General features: G+C 39.9%; 1 protein-coding gene across 1 annotated transcript; it reads right to left on the reverse strand.

The window, feature by feature from the left end:
* Nucleotides 1-17761: 17761 nt before the first annotated feature.
* LOC123932898 (olfactory receptor 7A17-like) lies at nt 17762-18703 on the reverse strand. Its single transcript, XM_045991613.1, has one exon. It carries the CDS (start codon nt 18692-18694, stop codon nt 17762-17764), a length of 933 nt encoding a protein of 310 aa, XP_045847569.1. The 5' UTR covers nt 18695-18703.
* Nucleotides 18704-19503: the final 800 nt, after the last annotated feature.

Consider the following 19503-nt stretch of genomic DNA (forward strand, 5'->3'; position numbering starts at 1 on the left):
GTGGATGAAATAACTAGCAGGAAAGGGAATAAAATCAACATCCAGTGATCATCACAGTGAAAACACAGAAATGTGATTGTCTTTAATTTCAGGTGAGTGGATTAATAAAGTAGTACCCTGTTATAATTGGGTAATTTGAAATGCTTCCATCCTTCCCTCTGCTGCCACTACCATCTGGAAATCTAGTCCTAACCCCAAAGCAGTTATGTCCTTTATAGCCTGGTTACTGAGAGTGTGGTCCATGGGCCAGCAGGAGATAAAAGTTGAAGGATTGGAAGCCACACATGATCTGTGGTCATGATGTGTGGAAGCCACACATGCAGGAGCAGCATTGCCCAGAGCTGCTTTGAATGCAGAGTCCCACGCCACATTCAGACTTGCTGAATCTGAACCCACATTGTGACAAGATCACAGTGGCTTCCCAAAGGCATTTCTCCTTCGTGACTGAGGAGAGCTGGCATAGATCATGTGTGGCTTCCAATCCTTCAACTTTTATCTCCTCACTTTTATTTTCCCCTACACCTTCCCTCAAACCTCCTTACTCCATATGTAGGCAAAAATAGGAGCTCAAATAAGAATTAACATGGAGAAAGAACCTAGATGTCCATCAACAGATGAATGGATAAAGAAGATGTGGTATATATACACAATGGAATACTATGCAGCCATCAAAAGAAATGAAATCTTGCCTTTTGCGACGACGTGGACGGAACTAGAGGGTATCATGCTTAGTGAAATAAGTCAATTGGAGAAAGACAACTATCATATGATCTCCCTGATATGAGGACATGGAGATGCAACATGGGGGGTTAGGGGGATAGGAGAAGAATAAATGAAACAAGATGGGATTGGGAGGGAGACAAACCACAAATGACTCTTAATCTCAAAAAACAAACTGGGGGCACGTACTGCATGGAGCACTGGGTGTGATGCCAAAACAATGAACACTGTTATGCTGTAAATAAACAAATAAAAATAAATATTAAAAAATTTTAAAAAAAAATAACAAACTGGGGGTTGCTGGGGGGGAGGTGGAGGGTATGTGCTATCGTGAGTGCTGTGAAGTGTGTAAACCTGGCGATTCACAGACCTGTACCCCTGGGGATAAAAATACATTATATGTTTATTTAAAAAAAATTGGAAGGGGAGGCAAACCATAAGAGACTATGGACTCTGAAAAACAACCTGAGGGTTTTGAAGGGGCGGGAGTGGGAGGTTGGGGGAACCAGGTGGTGGGTAATAGGGAGGGCACGTATTGCATGGAGCACTGGGTGTTGTGCAAAAACAATGAATACTGTTACACTGAAAAAAATAAATAAATTTATTAAAAAAAGAATTAACATGGAGGACATGGGGAGATGTAGAGGAGAAAGGAGTTGGGGGAAATTGGAGGGGGAGATGAACCATGAGAGACTATGGACTCTGAAAAACAATCTGAGGATTTTGAAGGGGAGAGAAATGGGAAGTTGGGTGAGCCTGATGGTGGGTATTATGGAGGGCACATATTGCATGGAGAACTGGGTGTGGTGCATAAACAATGAATTCTGGTACACTGAAAAGAAATTTAAAAATAAAAAATTATAATAAAAAAATAGGAGCTCAATGAATAAGAGGAACTCAATAATTAGCTCAATAGGACCTCTTCTGCCAGCCATCTGTGTGTAGTCAATAATTTTCATCCATTGGTCTTGACCAATTATAAATCCTATATTTAGTTTTTAACACAAATATCTGTAACTTTCACAATGATTTCATTTGTTATGTGAGCAGATTATACTATTTTTCATGGTCATTTTGTGACACTCTGTTCTGTCACTTGAAAACCAGCCTTTATGCCTTATTTCTTTTATCCTTGAGTGGAATTTTTAAGTTTTAAGTTCATGCTGATATTATACTTGGGCATTTTTTGTTTTCAAGGTAAAGATTCAGAGCTTGGTACACATACATAGCACACATGTACTTCAAAAACTGTTCTCAGTGTGCCTGGGTGGCACAATCAGTCAAGTGTCCAAACCTTGGTTTCAGCTCATGTCACTTGATTTCAGGTGGTGAGCTTGAGCCCCACGTCAGGCTGGGCCCTCAGTGCAGAGTCTACTTAAGATTCTGTATTCTTCTCATTCAAATAAATCAATAAATCTTAAGAGAAAAAAGGAAATGCACCAATAAAATAAATTGTTAATGACAGAGGAGAAGATGGAGTAGGGAACTCCTATTCAAGAAAGCATTGAAAATCCTGGGGAAAACTATCAGTATCAACATTATCAGGAATCTAAAAAATAGTTGATGGTTTTCAACAAGGATGTGAACTTTTGGTTCCTCATTAAATTCCCTTAAAACATGTGTGAATCCAAAAGCATAGGGGTTCTTCTGTAGAGGAAGCATTTTCTTCTTCAGCTTTGGCCTCCCTTCTGAAGAAAGACCAAGGAAATGATCCCAGAGTTCCTGAGCCAGGAGTTCTCCATACTCAAAGGGAACAAGATACACATTCGTTCAAAGCCTATTGAAATTCTGGTACCTTCATTCAGAGATATGCTGACACTCCCTGAATGCACCCATCCTCACCTAAGACAATCCCAAGAGCACTTCCATGTCTCTAATGTTGATCCACTGAGGGAGGACCCCAAAAATAGAAATGATTTCAAGGATGAGAGACAAAGAGAAGTGACACGCACCCAGGATCTGATAATAATGTTTTCAGGTTACGAATTGCAGAGCACAGAGTTCTGTCCTGTCATTTCATATAAGATCAGTATATAAAAATTATAATAGCTCCAGGAAATATTAATTTGAATATCAGTAGGATCAAATGGTGACTTGTTATTTGGAGCCACCATATTAGTGTTAATGCAGCTAAACAAGATGGTGCCATTAGCCTCTACTACGCAGAAATCTGAATACTTTCATAGATCATATGGGGTAGGTAATTTTAACTTTGATTAAGGTTTACTACTGATTTTTACAGTATATTTTAATACTTGAACCATGATAATAGTTGTCCTGCGTCACCTCTCCCACAGTGTGACCACTACCCCATGTGTGATTCCTCTAGCCTACATTAAGAAACATTTCAAGTACTTTAAAATGTGTTTTGAATTCTGTAAAGGGAATTAACATTTCTCCTTCGCTCACACAATGTGACTTTCATGAGAATTGAGGAGATCACTGACGTTCTGCCTTAGTGTCAGGAAGAGTCATGCTTCTAACAAGCAATTGTATGTTTTCATGTTATGGATACCGTGACTCTTTTAATTGATCATTGAGCCAGAGATTGGCTACATAACATATCCATTCTCCTATTCCCTGTTGTCAGACACTGATTATATTTGGACATGGTCACACAACCAGATAAGATACTGTATTTCTCAATTTCACCTTAAATCCTGGACAGTTGGTGGAGAGTATAAGAATTTATCAAGTAGGAATACTTGAATGCTCTTTATAATTAATTTCCTTTTCTATCTTTTCCTTGCATAGAATTCATGCATGACACTGGGACTCCCACAGCTGATGTATCCTGGAAAACCACACACTATGGAACTGGAAGCAGAGATAGAATGAACCTTGTCCCCTCACATTAGCATACAGACGTCATTCACTTTCTTTGGCAATGGAGACAAATTATCCCTAATTGAATATGGACACTTTTTCTTCTTAGTTTTTTTACCTACATGGTCAAATTTCCTCCTAACAGCATAAATTGAGTCCTTTTTCTTCATTGGAATTATCAGAGTTCTATCAAGTGCCCAATTCTCACAACAATGTAACATTTGGGGGTAGATATTTGGTTTACTTCTGTAATTATCCACCTGGTTTTATGTCCCATTTCCTTCAACCATAATATTTATCTTGTCATAAACATTTAAGGTATTTTGGATTGTCCTAAGCATTGTGTAGGTTCCTCAAATGTCTTTTGGAATGTGTCATGAATGAGCGAATGAGTAAATAAACGGTGTTTTTCAGCTGGTATCATGTCCTGGACACTCAATTCATCACATCTGCCCTTCCACAAACATTCTCTGATACTGCCTTATGTTCACTCTGTGCTGATGAGAAAAAGATCCACATCAGAAAAAACATTGCTGAGGTCCATCATACACCTGATGTAAAGTGGCATTTCAAACTCACATCTGCTTGACTCCAAGTCAAGGCTCCTCTTACTCTGCAGGGCTGCCTCAGACAGTCAGTGTTTCACAAATAAGAGGAAAGGCTAATGTTGGGATAAAGCAGAACCCCACAGATAAGCAGACATATGGGAGGGTCAGTTCCAGATGCAGGAGGAGAGGGGCCCTACAATGATGTTCTTAGAAGAGAAACAAGAAGAGCTGAATGAGAAGGAAGGAGGATCAAGAATCCTCTTCAGACATGAAATGTACAGGATTTAGAGTCAATTTCATTTCACTGTCTCAGCAACCTGTTTCCCCAGAAGACATGATTAATAAAAGTTTTCCTTCTGTCCATGCCATTTTCCTGGAGTACTTACCAGAATACTCTGGATACCTCTAAAGCCTTATTCAATGGATTTGTCTCTAATGGGCCTTCCTTCCAAAGACAGTTGTGATGAAAAGGACAAGAAATGGGGGTCAAGCACTGGTTCTTCGGAGTGGGTGGACATCTCAGAGAGGCACGGTGAGGATGCTCTTAGTCTGTGACTGATGAGTAGCAGGTGAACTCTGCAGAGGGGGATTCAGAGACTAAATTCTCAGAGCTCCTTATTAAATAAATTCCTTTCATGTTGCTCAATTCTCTAAGCAATTCAGCTCTCCTGTAGCTAAAGGATCATAAACAAAGACAAGTTTTCTGCCATGTCAGTCCTCATGTGTCCACCTTGAAATCCAAGTGCATATTTCCTTTCTACTAATTGATACATCATCCCTGGAATGGACTCTCTCCAATGTATATAACCTCTCATGCAGGCACATCAAAAAGACCACCCTGTCAGCTTATGAGCTTCTGTGAGTGACAGTCTCCAGTGACTGACTCAGAGATATTGTTGTGTCACTTGACCACCTCCATCCCAAATGGGATTTTCCCTTGAACTTCACCTGAATTTTACTAGAAAATTTCAGACAGATTCTGAAGAAAATGTGTAAATCATTGCATTTAGTTGATAGTAAATTCTTTGGCTCCAGAGGTGGACTTTTCTTCATACATGTTCCCAGATCTAGTTATGCAGGTTTTCATCTAGAGTGAATGTATTCACATTTTTTTCTATCAACCCAGGTAGGATATTCAGAGCATTCTTTCCCAATAAGAAGGAAGAGTACGTAATATGTTTTCTTCTTGTTGTTGTTTATTTTAGTATAGTTGACATATAATGATACATAAATTTCAGGTGTGCAACACAGTGATTTGACTATTTTATACACTATGCTATGTTCACAAGGGTAGCTACCTTCAGTCATGATACATCAGTACATCACCGTTATGATATCATTGACTGTATCCCTTATGTTGTGCCTTTTATTCCGATGAATTATTTCATTCCATAACTTGAAGCCTGTATCCGCTCCCCTTCACTCAATCAACCCATGTCCACACACTTCTTCACTTGAGAAACCATCAGTTTGTTGTCTGTATTTATAGGTCTGATTTTGCTTTTTGCTCATTCATTTTTTAGACTCCAATTATGAGTGGAATCATGATATTTGTCTTTCTCAGTCTGACTTATTTTGCTTAGCATAATATTCTCTAGGTCTGTTCACATTGTCTCAAAATGCATGATCTCATCCTTGTTTATGGGTGAGAAATATTCTGGTGTTTGTGTATGTGTTTACCATATTTTCCTTATCCATTCATCTATTGATAAACACTGAGGTTGCTTCCATGTCTTGAATTATCTCACTTAGCATAATACCTTCCAGTTAGATATGGTTCATATATACAATGGAATATTATTCATCCATCAGAAAAGATTTGTGTTCAAATCATTTGGCAGAATAAATCAATCAAAGAATGACTATTGTCATATGGTTTCAATCATATATGGAATAAATGAAACAGTGCAAAGGATCATAAGGGAAGGGGAGGGGTCAAGAAATCATCAGAGAGTCATCAGGGGACAAGAAGTCATCAGAAAGACTCTTAACATGGCCAAAATTAGCAACACAGGAAACAACGTGTGCTGGAGAGGATGTGGAGAAAGGGGAACCCTCTTACACTGTTGGTGGGAATGCAAGTTGGTGCAGCCACTTTGGATAACAGTGTGGAGATTCCTCAAGAAAATAAAAATAGAGCTTTCTTATGACCCTGCAATTGCACTGCTGGGTATTTACCCCAAAGATACAGATGGAGTGAAAAGAAGGGCCATATGTACCCCTATGTTTATAGCAGCAATGGCTATGGTCGCCAAACTGTGGAAAGAATCAAGATGCCCTTCAACGGACGAATGGATAAGGAAGATTTGGTCCATACACACAATGGAGTATTATGCCTCCATCAGAAAGGATGAATACCCAACTTTTGTAGCAACATGGACGGGACTGGAGGAGATTATGCTGAGCGAAATAAGTCAAGCAGAGAGAGTCAAGTATCATATGGTCTCACTTATTTGTGGAGCATAACAAAGAACATGGAGGACATGGTGAAATGGAGAGGAGAAGGGAGTTGAGGGAAATTGGAAGGGGAGATGAACCATGAGAGACTATGGACTGTGAAAATCAACCTGAGGATTTTGAAGGGGCGGGGGGGTGGGAGGTTGGGGAACCAGGTGGTGGGTAATAGGGAGGGCACGTACTGCATGGAGCACTGGGTGTGGTTCAAAAACAATGAATACTATTACACTAAAAAGAAATTTTAAAAAATATATATAATAATAATAATATATTAAAGTAATACATATTAAATAAATAATATGTATAATAAGGACTTGCCAGCCCTTTCTGGCTTGCCAGGTTTCTTTTTTTTTTTTTTTTTTCGTTTATTTGTTTATTTACAGCATAACAGTGTTCATTGTTTTGGCATCACACCCGGTGCTCTATGCAATACGTGCCCTCCCTATTACCCACCACCTGCTTCCTCAACCTCCCACCCCTCCCCCCGCCCCTTCAAAACCCTCTGGTTGTTTTTCAGAGTCCATAGTCTCTCATGGTTCATCTCTCCTTCCAGTTTCCCTCAACTCCCTCTCCTCTCCATCTCCCCATGTCCTCCATGTTCTTTGTTATGCTCCACGAATAAGTGAGACCATATGATACTTGACTCTCTCTGCTTGACTTATTTCGCTCAGCATAATTTCTTCCAGTCCCGTCCATGTTGCTACAAAAGTTGGATATTCGTCCTTTCTGATGGAGGCATAATACTCCATTGTGTATATGGACCACATCTTCCTTATCCATTCATCTGTTGAAGGGCATCTTGCTTCTTTCCACAGTTTGGCGACCATAGCCATTGCTGCAATAAACATTGGGGTACAGATGGCCCTTCTTTTCACTCCATCTGTATCTTTGGGGTAAATACCCAGCAGTGCAATTGCAGGGTCTTAGGGAAGCTCTATTCTTAATTTCTTCAGGAGTCTCCACACTGTTCTCCAAAGTTGGCTTGCCAGGTTTCTGTGGACAGGTCTGACATTATTCTTTTGTTCTTTCCTCTCTACGTAAGTAATCTCTTTCCCCTAGCTGCTTTCAAGAGCTCCTGTCTGCAATTATGATTCATCATTTTCACTATCAGGTGTCTTGAGGTCTTTCTAGATTGTATGAACTTGGAGGCAGACCTTTCTGCCTCTAGTACACGAGCATTGGTTCCATTCACGAGATTGGGAATATTTTCATGGAGAATTTGTTCAACTACATCCTCTAGTCTTCTTTCTTTCTCCTCCCTCTCAGGGATTCCAATAATTCTGACGCTGGAATATTTCTTGGCATCATTTATTTCCCTAATGCTGTTTTCATGGCTTCTAAGCTGCTTGTTTCAAGCTTCCTCTTGATCCTTTTCCTCTATCTGTTTGTCCTCCAGATCACTAATTCTATCTTTTGCCTCAGTTACCCTATCTTTTAGAGAATTTAGATTAGATTGGAACTCATTGAGAGCATTGTTAACAGCATCCTTGGTGGCTTTCACTTCTGCCCTAATCAATTCCATTTTTTCATCCATGGCTTTCTCCAATGTAGATATTGCCTGGATAATTGTTATCCTGAATTCCCTTTCTGACATACTGTTTATGTCCATATCCAATAGCTCTGATGGAGAGGGCACAGTCCCTGAATTTTTCCTCTGTTGGGCATTCTTCCTCCTAGTCATTTGGGTGAGAGATGGCTGAAGGGATGTGTAGCTGAACGTACCAACTGTGGTGCAGGCAATGTGCACTCTGGAATGCTTCTGAGCAATTGGAGTCCCCACCAAAAAGAAAGGAGAAACAAAAAAAAAAGAGAGAGGGGAAAAAGAAAGAAAAATAAAAGAGAAGGCCCAGCCCTAATGGGCCCCAAAGGTAAGATTTATAAAGTATAAAAACAAAAACAGACAAACAAAAAGACTGACAAAAGTAGATGACAAGAAAAAATAAATAAATAAATAAATAAATAAAAATAACCCAGCCCAAATGAACCCCAAGTGTAAGATTTATGTACTACCAGAACAAAAACAAATACACAGAAACACTGACAGAAGAAAAAGATGGGAGGGTGATTATAAATTTTGTGTGCTAGGTAGGTTATTTTGATTCTTCCTGGATGTATCTTGATATCTTTGTTAAAGGATTCAACTTTCCTGAGATAAAGGGGGATTAAACCTGGTTTACATATAGGGGTAGCATTGATTGGGGGAAAGGGATTACCTTGAAGCTTATCTCTATGTAAATATTAAAAGAAAATAAACATAAAAATAGAAAAGCAAAAAAGGTAAATGTATCAAAAAAGTTCAGGTTAAAGGTTATTATGGAATTTGATGTACTAGACATCTCATTGTGATGGTAAATAGATTAAAAAGTTATATAAAAAATGAAAAGAACCAGAATAGTTGGTACGATTTAAAAATAAAAGTTGTATCTATGAAGTAGTGGTGGTTGCCCTCTTGTTGTTTTTGTTGTTGTTGTTGTTCTGTTTTTTGTTTTTGTTTTTTTGGGGGGGGCAGGCTTTGTGGGAAAGGGGCCTGTTGCATGGTTTTTCAAGGAGTCTTGCTAGAGTTGAGTCCTTCTACTCCCATCAAGAGGCTGGGCTCTGAGGAAACCTGTTTTTCATGTTTTTGTTCTCTTGAGGTTTTGTTTGTTTGTTTGTTTGTTTGTTTGTTTTTTCTCCCCTTGGTGGTTTTTGACAGTTCTTTGGAGGTTTAGAGGGAGGCAAACTGCACCCAGACCTCCATCTCAGAGGGAAGCCTCAGTCTGTTCCCCTCTGGCTGCTCCAGAGCACATAAATTCCCCCTCTGCCACTGGCAGAGCACGTCCCCAATCATAGTCTCTGGGGTCACAGGAACTCTTGCTTGTACCCAAAACCATGAGAAATACTAGCCATGGTTGTCTGGGCAGGTCCAGACTGCCAGAGAGGTCCAAACCAAAGATAGCACACTGAGATTTTCTCTCTGGCTCAGGCTGAGAGTGTTCAGGATCTCCCAGTCCTAGAGAGCGCCAGCTAGTGCCTGCATGGACCTCTCACGGGAGGGTGTGGAGCGCGACTCAGAACATGGTCGCACAGAGCACGTGCAGAGCACAAAAGGCTGTGGTTCTAGAGAGTGCTGGCTGGCATCCACACCAGACTCCCTCATGGTCACCACCACCCAGATGCTCTCAAGCGCACCAGCAGCTCAGGGACCAAGACCTGGTTTCTTCACTGCTCTCTCTGGTTCCCTGCTGGTGGTGGCCATCCTGGGTCCGTGGGCTTAAGTCCCTGTCCCTAACCGTCCAATTCCACCAATTTCCCCTTAAGATCTTTTGCTCTTTTTGAGTGCTTTCAACCTGACTCCAAGTTAATGCTGGTCCCCAATCACAGAACAATCTCATATTGGGGTATTACTTTCCAATGGTTGCTTCTGGTAGCTCCCTCCCCCTTTTGTTTATCTTCTGATATCAGTATGATATTCTCACTCCGCTTTACCTGTCCACTGGCATCTTCTGCCCCCACAAAGATCCAGAAGTGTATAATTATAATCTCAGGCTGATTTCATAGGTGATCAGAGTTTTTGGTTGGTAATCAGCTCACTTCAGGGGACAGGTTGAAACCGCGTCTCCTCCTACTTCTCTGCCATCTTGTCTCCCCCTATATGTCCACATCTTAACTCCTAGTACCTTTATTTATTTTTTTTTTTAGAATTTTATTTGAATTCAAGCTAGTTAACATACAGTGTATTATTAGTTTCAGGGGTAGTACTTAGTGATTCATCAGTTGCATATAACACCCAGTGCTCATTACATCACATGCCTCCTTAATGCCTATCACCCTATTATACTACCCCCTCACTCAACTCCCGTCCAACAAACTTAATTTGTTCTCTATAGTTGAGTCTTTTATGTTTTGGTTCCCTCACTGTTTTTATTTTATTCTATTTTTCCCTCCCTTCCCTATGTTCATCAGTTTTGTTTCTTTAATTTCACATATAAGAAAAGTCATATGGTATTTTTCTTTTTCCGACTACTTCTTTCACTTAGCATAATGCTGTAGTTCCACCCATGCCATTTCAAATGGCAAGGTTTCATCCTTTTGATTGTTGAGTAATTCTCCTTTGTATATATGTACCACGACTTCTTTATCCATTTATTGGTTGATGGACATTTGGTTTCTTTCCATGCTTTGGCTATTGTGGATATTTCTGTTATAAACACTAGAGCTCATGTGACCCTTCAAATCACTATCTTTGTATCCCTTGGATAAATTCTTAGTAGTACAATTGCTGGGTCCTATGTAGACCCATAACCAGCAAAGAAATTGAATTGGTAATCAACAATCTCCAAACAAACAGGAGTCAAGGGCCAGATAGTTTCCAGGGAAATTCTACCAGACATTTTTTTAAAGATTTTATTTATTTGCCAGAGAGAGAGAGAGAGCAAGTACAAGCAGGGGGAGAGACAGAGGGAAAAAAGCACACTTTCCACTGAACAGGGAGCCTGATTGGTACTCGATCCCCGAATGTTGGGACCAAGACCTAAGCTGAAGGCTGACACTCAACCAACTGAGCCATCAAGAGTCCCTCTACCAAATATGTAAAGAAGAACTAATCACTATTCTTTTGAAACTGTTTCAAAAAATAGAAGTAGAAGGAAATCTTCCAAACTCACTTTACGAGGCCAGCCTTCCTTTGATACCCAAATCAGACAAAGACCAGAGTTAAAATGAGAATTATGTACCAATATCCCTGATGAACATGGATGAAAAATTCTCAACAAGGTACTAGTTATTCAGACCCTTCAGTACTTTATTTTATATTTTTATTTTTTGGGTTTCTTTTTTTTAATTTATACTTAATTAATTAACATATAGTGTATTATTAGTTTCAGAGTTAGAGTTCAGTGATTTATCAATAGCATAGAACATCCAGTGGTCATTACATCACGTGCTCTCCTTAATGCCCATCACCCAGTTACCCTGTCTCTCCACCACCTCCCCTCTAGCAACCCTCAGTTTGTTTCCTATGCTTAAGAGTCTTATGACCCACATCAAATATCATCCTCAATGGGAAAAAGCTTGCAGCCTTCCAGTTGAGATCAGGAACACGACAAGGATGCCCACTCTCACCGCTCTTCTTCAACATAGTATTAGAAGTTCTAGCAATGGCAATCAGACAAAAAAGAGAAATAAAAGGTATCCAAATTGGTAAGGAAGAAGTCAAACTCTCTCTCTTCGCAGATGACATGATTCTTTATATGGAAAACTCCAAAGACTCCACCCGCAAACTACTAGAACTCATACAGCAATTCAGTAACGTGGCAGGATACAAAGTCATTGTACAGAAATCAGTGGCTTTCTTATACACTAACAATGAAAATATAGAAAGGGAAATTAGAGAATCGATTCCAGTTACTATAGCACCAAGAACCATAAGATAGCTGGGAATAAACCTAACCAAAGAGGTAAAGGATCTGTACTCAAGGAACTACAGAACACTCATGAAAGAAATTGAAGAAGACACAAAAAGATGGAAGACCGTTCCATGCTCTTGGATCGGAAGAATAAACATTGTCAAAATGTCTACACTGCCTAGATCAATCTATACTTTTAATGTCATTCCGATCAAAATTCCACTGGTATTTTTCAAAGAGCTGGAGCAAATAATCCTAAAATTTGTATGGAATCAGAAGAAACCCTGAATTGCTAAGGAAATGTTGAAAAACAAAAACAAAACTGGTAGCATCACGTTACCCGATTTCAAGCTTTACTACAAAGCTATGATCACCAAGACAGCGTGATACTGGCATAAAAACAGACACATAGACCAGTGGAACAGAGTGGAGAGCCCAGATATGGACCCTCAACTCTATGGTCAAATAATCTTCAACAAAACAGGAAAAAATATACAATCGAAAAGAAACAGTCTCTTCAATAAATAGTGCTGGGAAAACTGGACAGTAATATGTAGAAGAATGAAACTCGAACATTCTCTTACACAGTACACAAAGATAAACTCGAAATGGATAAAAGACCTCAGTGTGAGACAGGAATCCATCAGAATCCTAGAGGAGAACATAGGCAGTAACCTCTTCAATATCAGCCACAGCAACTTCTTTCAAGATATGTCTCCAAAGGCCAAGGAAACAAAAGTGAAAATGAACTTTGGTGACTTCATCAAGATCAAAAGCTTCTGCACAGCAAAGGAAAACAGTCAAGAAAACAAAAAGGCAACCCACGGAATGGGAGAAGATATTTGCAAATGACAGTACAGACAAAAGGTTGATATCCAGGATCTATAAAGAACTTCTCAAACTCAACACACACAAAACAGAGAATCATATCAAAAAATGGGCAGAAGATATGAACAGACACTTCTCCAACGAAGACATACAAATGGCTATCAGACACATGAAAAAATGTTCATCATCACTAGCCATCAGGGAGATTCAAATTAAAACCACATTGAGATACCACCTTACACCAGTTAGAATGGCCAAAATTAGCAAGACAGGAAACAACGTGTGTTGGAGAGGATGTGGAGAAAAGGGAACGGTCTTACACTGTTGGTGGGAATGCAAGTTAGTGCAGCCACTTTGGAGAACAGTGTGGAGATTCCTGAAGAAATTAAAAATAGAGCTTCCCTATGACCCTGCAATTGCACTACTGGGTATTTACCCCAAAGATACAGATGGAGTGAAAAGAAGGGCCATCTGTACTCCAATGTTTATTGCAGCAATGGCCACGGCCGCCAAACTGTGGAAAGAACCAAGATGCCCTTCAACGGACGAATGGATAAGGAAGATGTGGTCCATATACACAATGGAGTATTATGCCTCCATCAGAAAGGATGAATACCCAATTTTTTTAGCAACATGGGTGGGACTGGAAGAAATTATGCTGAGTGAAATAAGTCAAGCAGAGAGAGTCAAGTATCATATGGTTTCACTTATTTGTGGAGCATAACAAATAACATGGAGGACATGGGGAGATGGAGTGGAGAAGGGAGTTGAGGGAAATTGGAAGGGGAGATGAAAAATGGGAGACTATGGACTCTGAAAAACAACCAGAGGGTTTTGAAGGGGCGAGGGGTGGGGGGTTGAGGAACCAGGTGGTGGGTAATAGGTATTGAAAGTACTGCATGGAGCACTGGGTGTAATCCCAAAACAATGAACACTGTTATGCTGTAAATAAACAAATTAAAAAAAAAACCTCAACATGAGACAGGAATCCATCAGAATCCTAGAGGAGAACATAGGCAGTAACCTCTTCGAGCCACAGCAACTTCTTTCAAGATATGTCTCCAAAGGCAAAGGAAACAAAAGCGAAAACGAACATTTGGGACTTCGTCAAGAACAAAAGCTTCTGCACAGCAAAGGAAACAGTCAACAAAACAAAAAGGCAACCCACGGAATGGGAGAAGATATTTGCAAATGACAGTACAGACAAAAGGTTGATATCCAGGATCTATAAAGAACTCCTCAAACTCAACACACACAAAACAGATAATCATGTCAGAAAATGGGCAGAAAATATGAACAGACACTCCTCCAATGGAGACATATAAATGGCTATCAGATACATGAAAAAATGCTCATCATCACTAGCCATCAGGGAGATTCAAATTAAAACCACATAGAGATATCACCTTACACCAGTTAGATGGACCAAAATTAGCAAGACAGGAAACAACGTGTGTTGGAGAGGATGTGGAGAAAGGGGAACCCTCTTACACTGTTGGTGGGAATGCAAGTTGGGGCAGCCACTCTGGAGAATAGTGTGAAGATTCCTCAAGAAATTAAAAATAGAGCTTCCCTATGACCCTGCAATTGCACTGCTGGGTATTTACCCCACAGATACAGATGGAGTGAAAAGAAGATCCATCTGTATCCAATGTTTATAGCAGCAATGGCCACGGTCACCAAACTGTGGAAAGAACCAAGATGCCCTTCAATGGACGAATGGGTAAGGAAGATGTTGCCCATATATACTATGGAATATTATGCCTCCATCAGAGAGGATGAATACCCAACATTTGTAGCAACATGGATGGAACTGGAAGAGATTATGCTGAGTAAAATAAGTCAAGCAGAGAAAGTCAATTATCATATGGTTTTGCTTATTTGTGGAGCAGAAGAAATAACACAGAGGACATGGGTAGATGGAGAGAAGGGAGTTGGGGGAAACTGGAGGGGGAGACGAACCATGAGAGACTGTGGACTCTGAAAAACCATCTGAGGGTTTTGGAGGGGTAAGGAGTGGGAGGTTGGGTGAGCCTGGTGGTGGGTATTATGGAGGGCACATATTGCATGGAGAACTGGGTGTGGTGCATAAAAAATGAATTCTGGAACACTGAAAAGAAATTTTAAAAAATAAATAAATTTTTAAGAAAAAGATATATATTTAAGTATAGAGCTTGAAGTTTACCAGATGAAAAGAATTCTGGGGATGAATGGTGGTGACAGCTCACAACAGTGTGAAAGTATTTCATCCCACTGAGCTGTGCACCTAAAAATAGTTAAGGGGCACTTTGTTGAATCAATTAGCCCAGCCTCTGACTCCTGATCTCGCCCAGGTCTTGATATTGTCAGGGTCATGAGTTCAAGCCCCACAGTGGGCTTTGAGCTGGGCATGGAGCCTACTTAAAAATAAAATAAAATACTCTAAGTTGGCTAATTGAATTTAAATTAAATTAAATAATTAAAAATTTAAAGAATGGTTGAGGTGGATGAAAGAGGTCATTGGGATTGAGGAGGATGTTTGCCCCGATGAGTACAGGTTGATGTATGGAAGTGTTGAATCACTAAATTGTATAACTGAAAGTAATAATTTGTTGTATGTTAACTAAATGCAATTTAAATAAAAACTTGACAAAAAAGAATTTACATTTCTTAATGAGTACTGAGAAATGTATAGAATTATTGAATCATTATATTGTCCCCTGAAAATAATAAAACACTGTACATTAGTTATAATTCAACAAAAAATTTTTTAAGTAAAAATGAATTTTCTAAAAAGGTAAAAAGATTAGCCATGTTTGTCCAAGTGGAACTAAGGTAATCACAATGGTCCTCCAAATGTTGATGAGGGAGACAAAAGAGTTGGTATCAGAGAGACTTTGAAAATGTTCCCCTGTTGGCTCTGAATGTGGAGGAAGAGCCAGGAACCCAGGAATGCACGTGACCAGCAAGAAAGACTAGAATTGGATAGGAAACAGATTCTCTCTTGAGCCTCTAGAAGGAGCTCAACCCTGCAGACATCTTGCTATTAGCCCAATGAGACTCCTTCCAAGCTTCTGACTCCAGAACTATAAAAGCATGCATGTGTTTGTTTTAAGCAACTAGTGTGGGACTATTTTACAGCAGCAGAACGAATCTCATATGGACATAGTCATAAAATTTTTTGAGGGAACTGAGTTTAAGCCTCATAATTCACTCATCAGCTTCCCTTGGTTAAGGGCAATTTATATTACAAACCCACAGGAGGTAGAAATTAAAACCAGAACTGCCCTATGATCCAGGGATCCCACTACTGGGTATTTATTCAAAGAAAACAGATCCTCATACTTGTAGTCTTTCTGACACTAAAAACATATGAATTTAATCTATTTATTCAAATTTGTATTTCCATGTAGACTCCACTGGGACATACATGTTTGTTGATTAGTATTTGCAAGTGGTGACAGTAGGCACTCTGAACACCTAGGTGAATAATAAAATAAAACAAGGAGACTAGTTTTAAGTAAGATGTTGTCCATATACACTATGGAGAATTATGCCTCTATCAGAAAAGATGAATACCCAACTTTTGTAGCAACATGGATGGGACTGGAAGTGATTATGCTGAGTGAAATAAGTCAATCAGAGAGAGTCAATTATCATATGGTTTCACTTATTTGTGGAGCATAACAAATAACATGGAGGACATGGGGAGATGGAGAGGAGAAGGGAGTTGAGGGAAATTGGAATGGGAGATGAACCATGAGATACTATGGACTCTGAAAAACAACCTGAGGGTCTAGAAAAGGGCGGGAGGTGGGAGGTTGGGGGAACAAGGTGGTGGGTATTAGTGAGGGCACGTGTTGCATGGAGCACTGGGTGTGGTGCAAAAACAATGAACACTGTTATGCTGAAATGAAATTTAAAAAAACACAGTAACATGTTTGTAGAGGAAGTGCCTGATATTAAGCTTTTGATTTCTGAGCCATCCATTTCAAGAACAACCATGTTAAATAAATATATTGTCAGGTGTGTGACTATCATCAGATAAGCACTCAGACTCCCTCAGCCATGAAGTACCTCTTCAGAAAGCCCTGGGTAACCTGGATACTGAAACATGAATGATCCACCGTTGCATTTCTGTACCAAAATTTCACTCTTATGTTTTAAACTGGTCAATAAAGAGAAAACCTAGGGATCCCCAGCCATTCATGGACCCCCTAATTCTGGACTTTCTCTCTCCTGCAGTGAATCTCTGCCTCGCAGACCTTTCTGCCTCTGCTCTCCAGGAGTTGTAATAAACCTGGTTTCATTAGAGTTCTCCAATGGGTTTTGCTGATGTGCATATTACAATCACATTAAGAACCCAAGGGCTGGTGCAGCTACAGCAGAGACTCTGGTCAGGGATGCATTTGTGGGAATTTCCACAAGCACACGGATGCAAGGCAGTGCCTCGGCTTTCCTAGCCTAAGCATCCCTGTCAGGAGCCTGAGACTTAAACAGAACAATGTTAGAGACCACATTCTCAGAAAGAGGTGTGAAGGCATATATATATAAAGATTGACAGAGTCAAAGGAGAACTGTGGTTTTATATTCTTCTCTACAATAAAGTCATGTGAAGAACTTAGTGACCAATGTAATGTTCTCCATATGAGGAAAACAACTCATGATTATTCTTTTGGGAAACCTAAAGAAAATTTATGTAGCGTGATATGTCATTTGAAATAAAATTTGTTTGAAGAAGTCCAACTTGCTCCTTTAAAGATGCAGAAATTTCTAGGCATTTGTGATCCAAGGTCGGAAACCCCTGGAATGTATGAAAAAATCATATAAAGCAGAGCATTAATAAAGTGAGTTACTTAAATGCATGGGAAAGTTGAATTAAAACTAATGGAAATTCCAAGAAATGAATAGAAGGAGCAATTCTATTTCCCCACTCTGGTCAAAGAATAGCAGGTCCTCACTCTCGGACTGTGAACCTTGCAATCATGGGCACTTCTTCAGCCCCAGGATGATCGGTTCTTACATCACTGGAACCCCAACAATGCTTTTCAGAGCCCTCTTTATGTCTTTGTTTCTCAGGCTGTAGATGAAGGGGTTCAGCATGGGTGTGACCACTGTGTACATCACCGAGGCTACTGCACTTGAGTGGGAGCTCTGGGGAGAAGCAGAGCTAAGGTACACACCTAAGAGTGTACAATAAAATAAGGAAACAACTGAAAGGTGAGATGCACAGGTGGAAAATGCTTTATACTTGCCTTGAGCTGATGAGATATGAAGTATGGAGGAAATGATCTTAGAATAAGAGTAAATAATCCCAGCGAGGGGACCACCAGCCAGCAGCACAGCAGCAAAATACATCATCATGTCATTAAGTAAGGTGCTGGAACAGGCAATTCGGACTACCTGATTGATCTCACAGAAAAAGTGGGAGACTTCCACCTCTCTGCAGAAAGACAACCACAGCACCATTAAACTTTGTAATAAGGAATTCATGGCACTCATCATCCAAGACACCAGAACCAGCAGTACACAGTAGGTGGGTTTCATGATGACAGTGTAGTGCAGGGGGTGACAGATGGCCACAAACCTGTCATAGGCCATCACAGTCAGGAGAAAATCATCCAATCCAGTGAAGAGTAGGAAAAAGTATATCTGAGTGACACAGCCTCTATAGGTTATGACTTGGCTCTGAGTCCAGATGTTCTGCAGCATCTTGGGGACTGTAGTGGAGGTGAAACAGATGTCTACAAAGGACAGGTTGGCGAGGAAGAAGTACATGGGGGTGTGGAGGTGGGAGTCAGAGCTGACAGCCAGGATGATGAGCAGGTTTCCAAACACAGTGATTATGTACATGGAAAGAAAAAGTCCAAATATGAGGGGCTGCAGTTCTGGATCTTCTGATAAACCCAGAAGAAGAAATCCTGAAATTTGTGTATCATTTCCCGGTTCCATGTGGTGGAGGTGACTACCATGGAATAAAAAATAACATGACTGTTTTTCTCAATAATGAACATTACAAATGTCATTTAAATTCTGCAATTTTTATTTTACATTCAAATGTGAATATCCATATACATTTTTTTGTATAGAACCTATCCCCTCTCAGGAACCTGCATGCCAGCTCTGAATAAGAATGTGAATCCCATACATGGCCATTTCCCCCAAGAACTCATGTATTCTATACTTATAATGAGAAATTCTGTCACACATTTGAGGTATAAACTTGAGTAGTCACTAATCTCCAGGCAAAGAGCATAGATGTCAAGAAACAAAAATATGCATCATTCAGTGATGGAGAACATAAGCAGATAAATATCAGATAAAATATCAGAAGGTGTCAGGTGCAATGAAGAAAAAGTTGGTAAAAAGAAAAGAGTGCATGGAGGTGTTATTTTTTAGTGGTTGTTCAGGTAATAGCACACGTTTAAATAGAGGCCTCAAGGAAGAGACAGCAAGACCTAGGGGAGGAAAGACAGTGGAATAGTAGGGCACCTCCTTTCATCTGGTCCCTTGAATTCAGCTAGATAACATTAAAATCATTCTGAACACCTGTGAATTCAACCTTACTTGTAAGAAAAAATTTCTGGAATTCTACAAATAGAGAAGTGAACACTTTTTTGCAAGGCAGGAGGTGAAGAGAAGTGAATCTTGGGGATACTCAGAAGATAAACAGGGGAGAGAGCCTCTGTAAGCTTGCTACCTGAAAGTGATATGGCCCTGACACACAAAATTGGAACTTTCAGAAATCTCCTCCAGTGAGA

The sequence above is a fragment of the Meles meles genome, chromosome 20, assembly GCF_922984935.1.
Source record: "Meles meles chromosome 20, mMelMel3.1 paternal haplotype, whole genome shotgun sequence".
Taxonomy (NCBI): Eukaryota; Metazoa; Chordata; class Mammalia; order Carnivora; family Mustelidae; genus Meles; species Meles meles.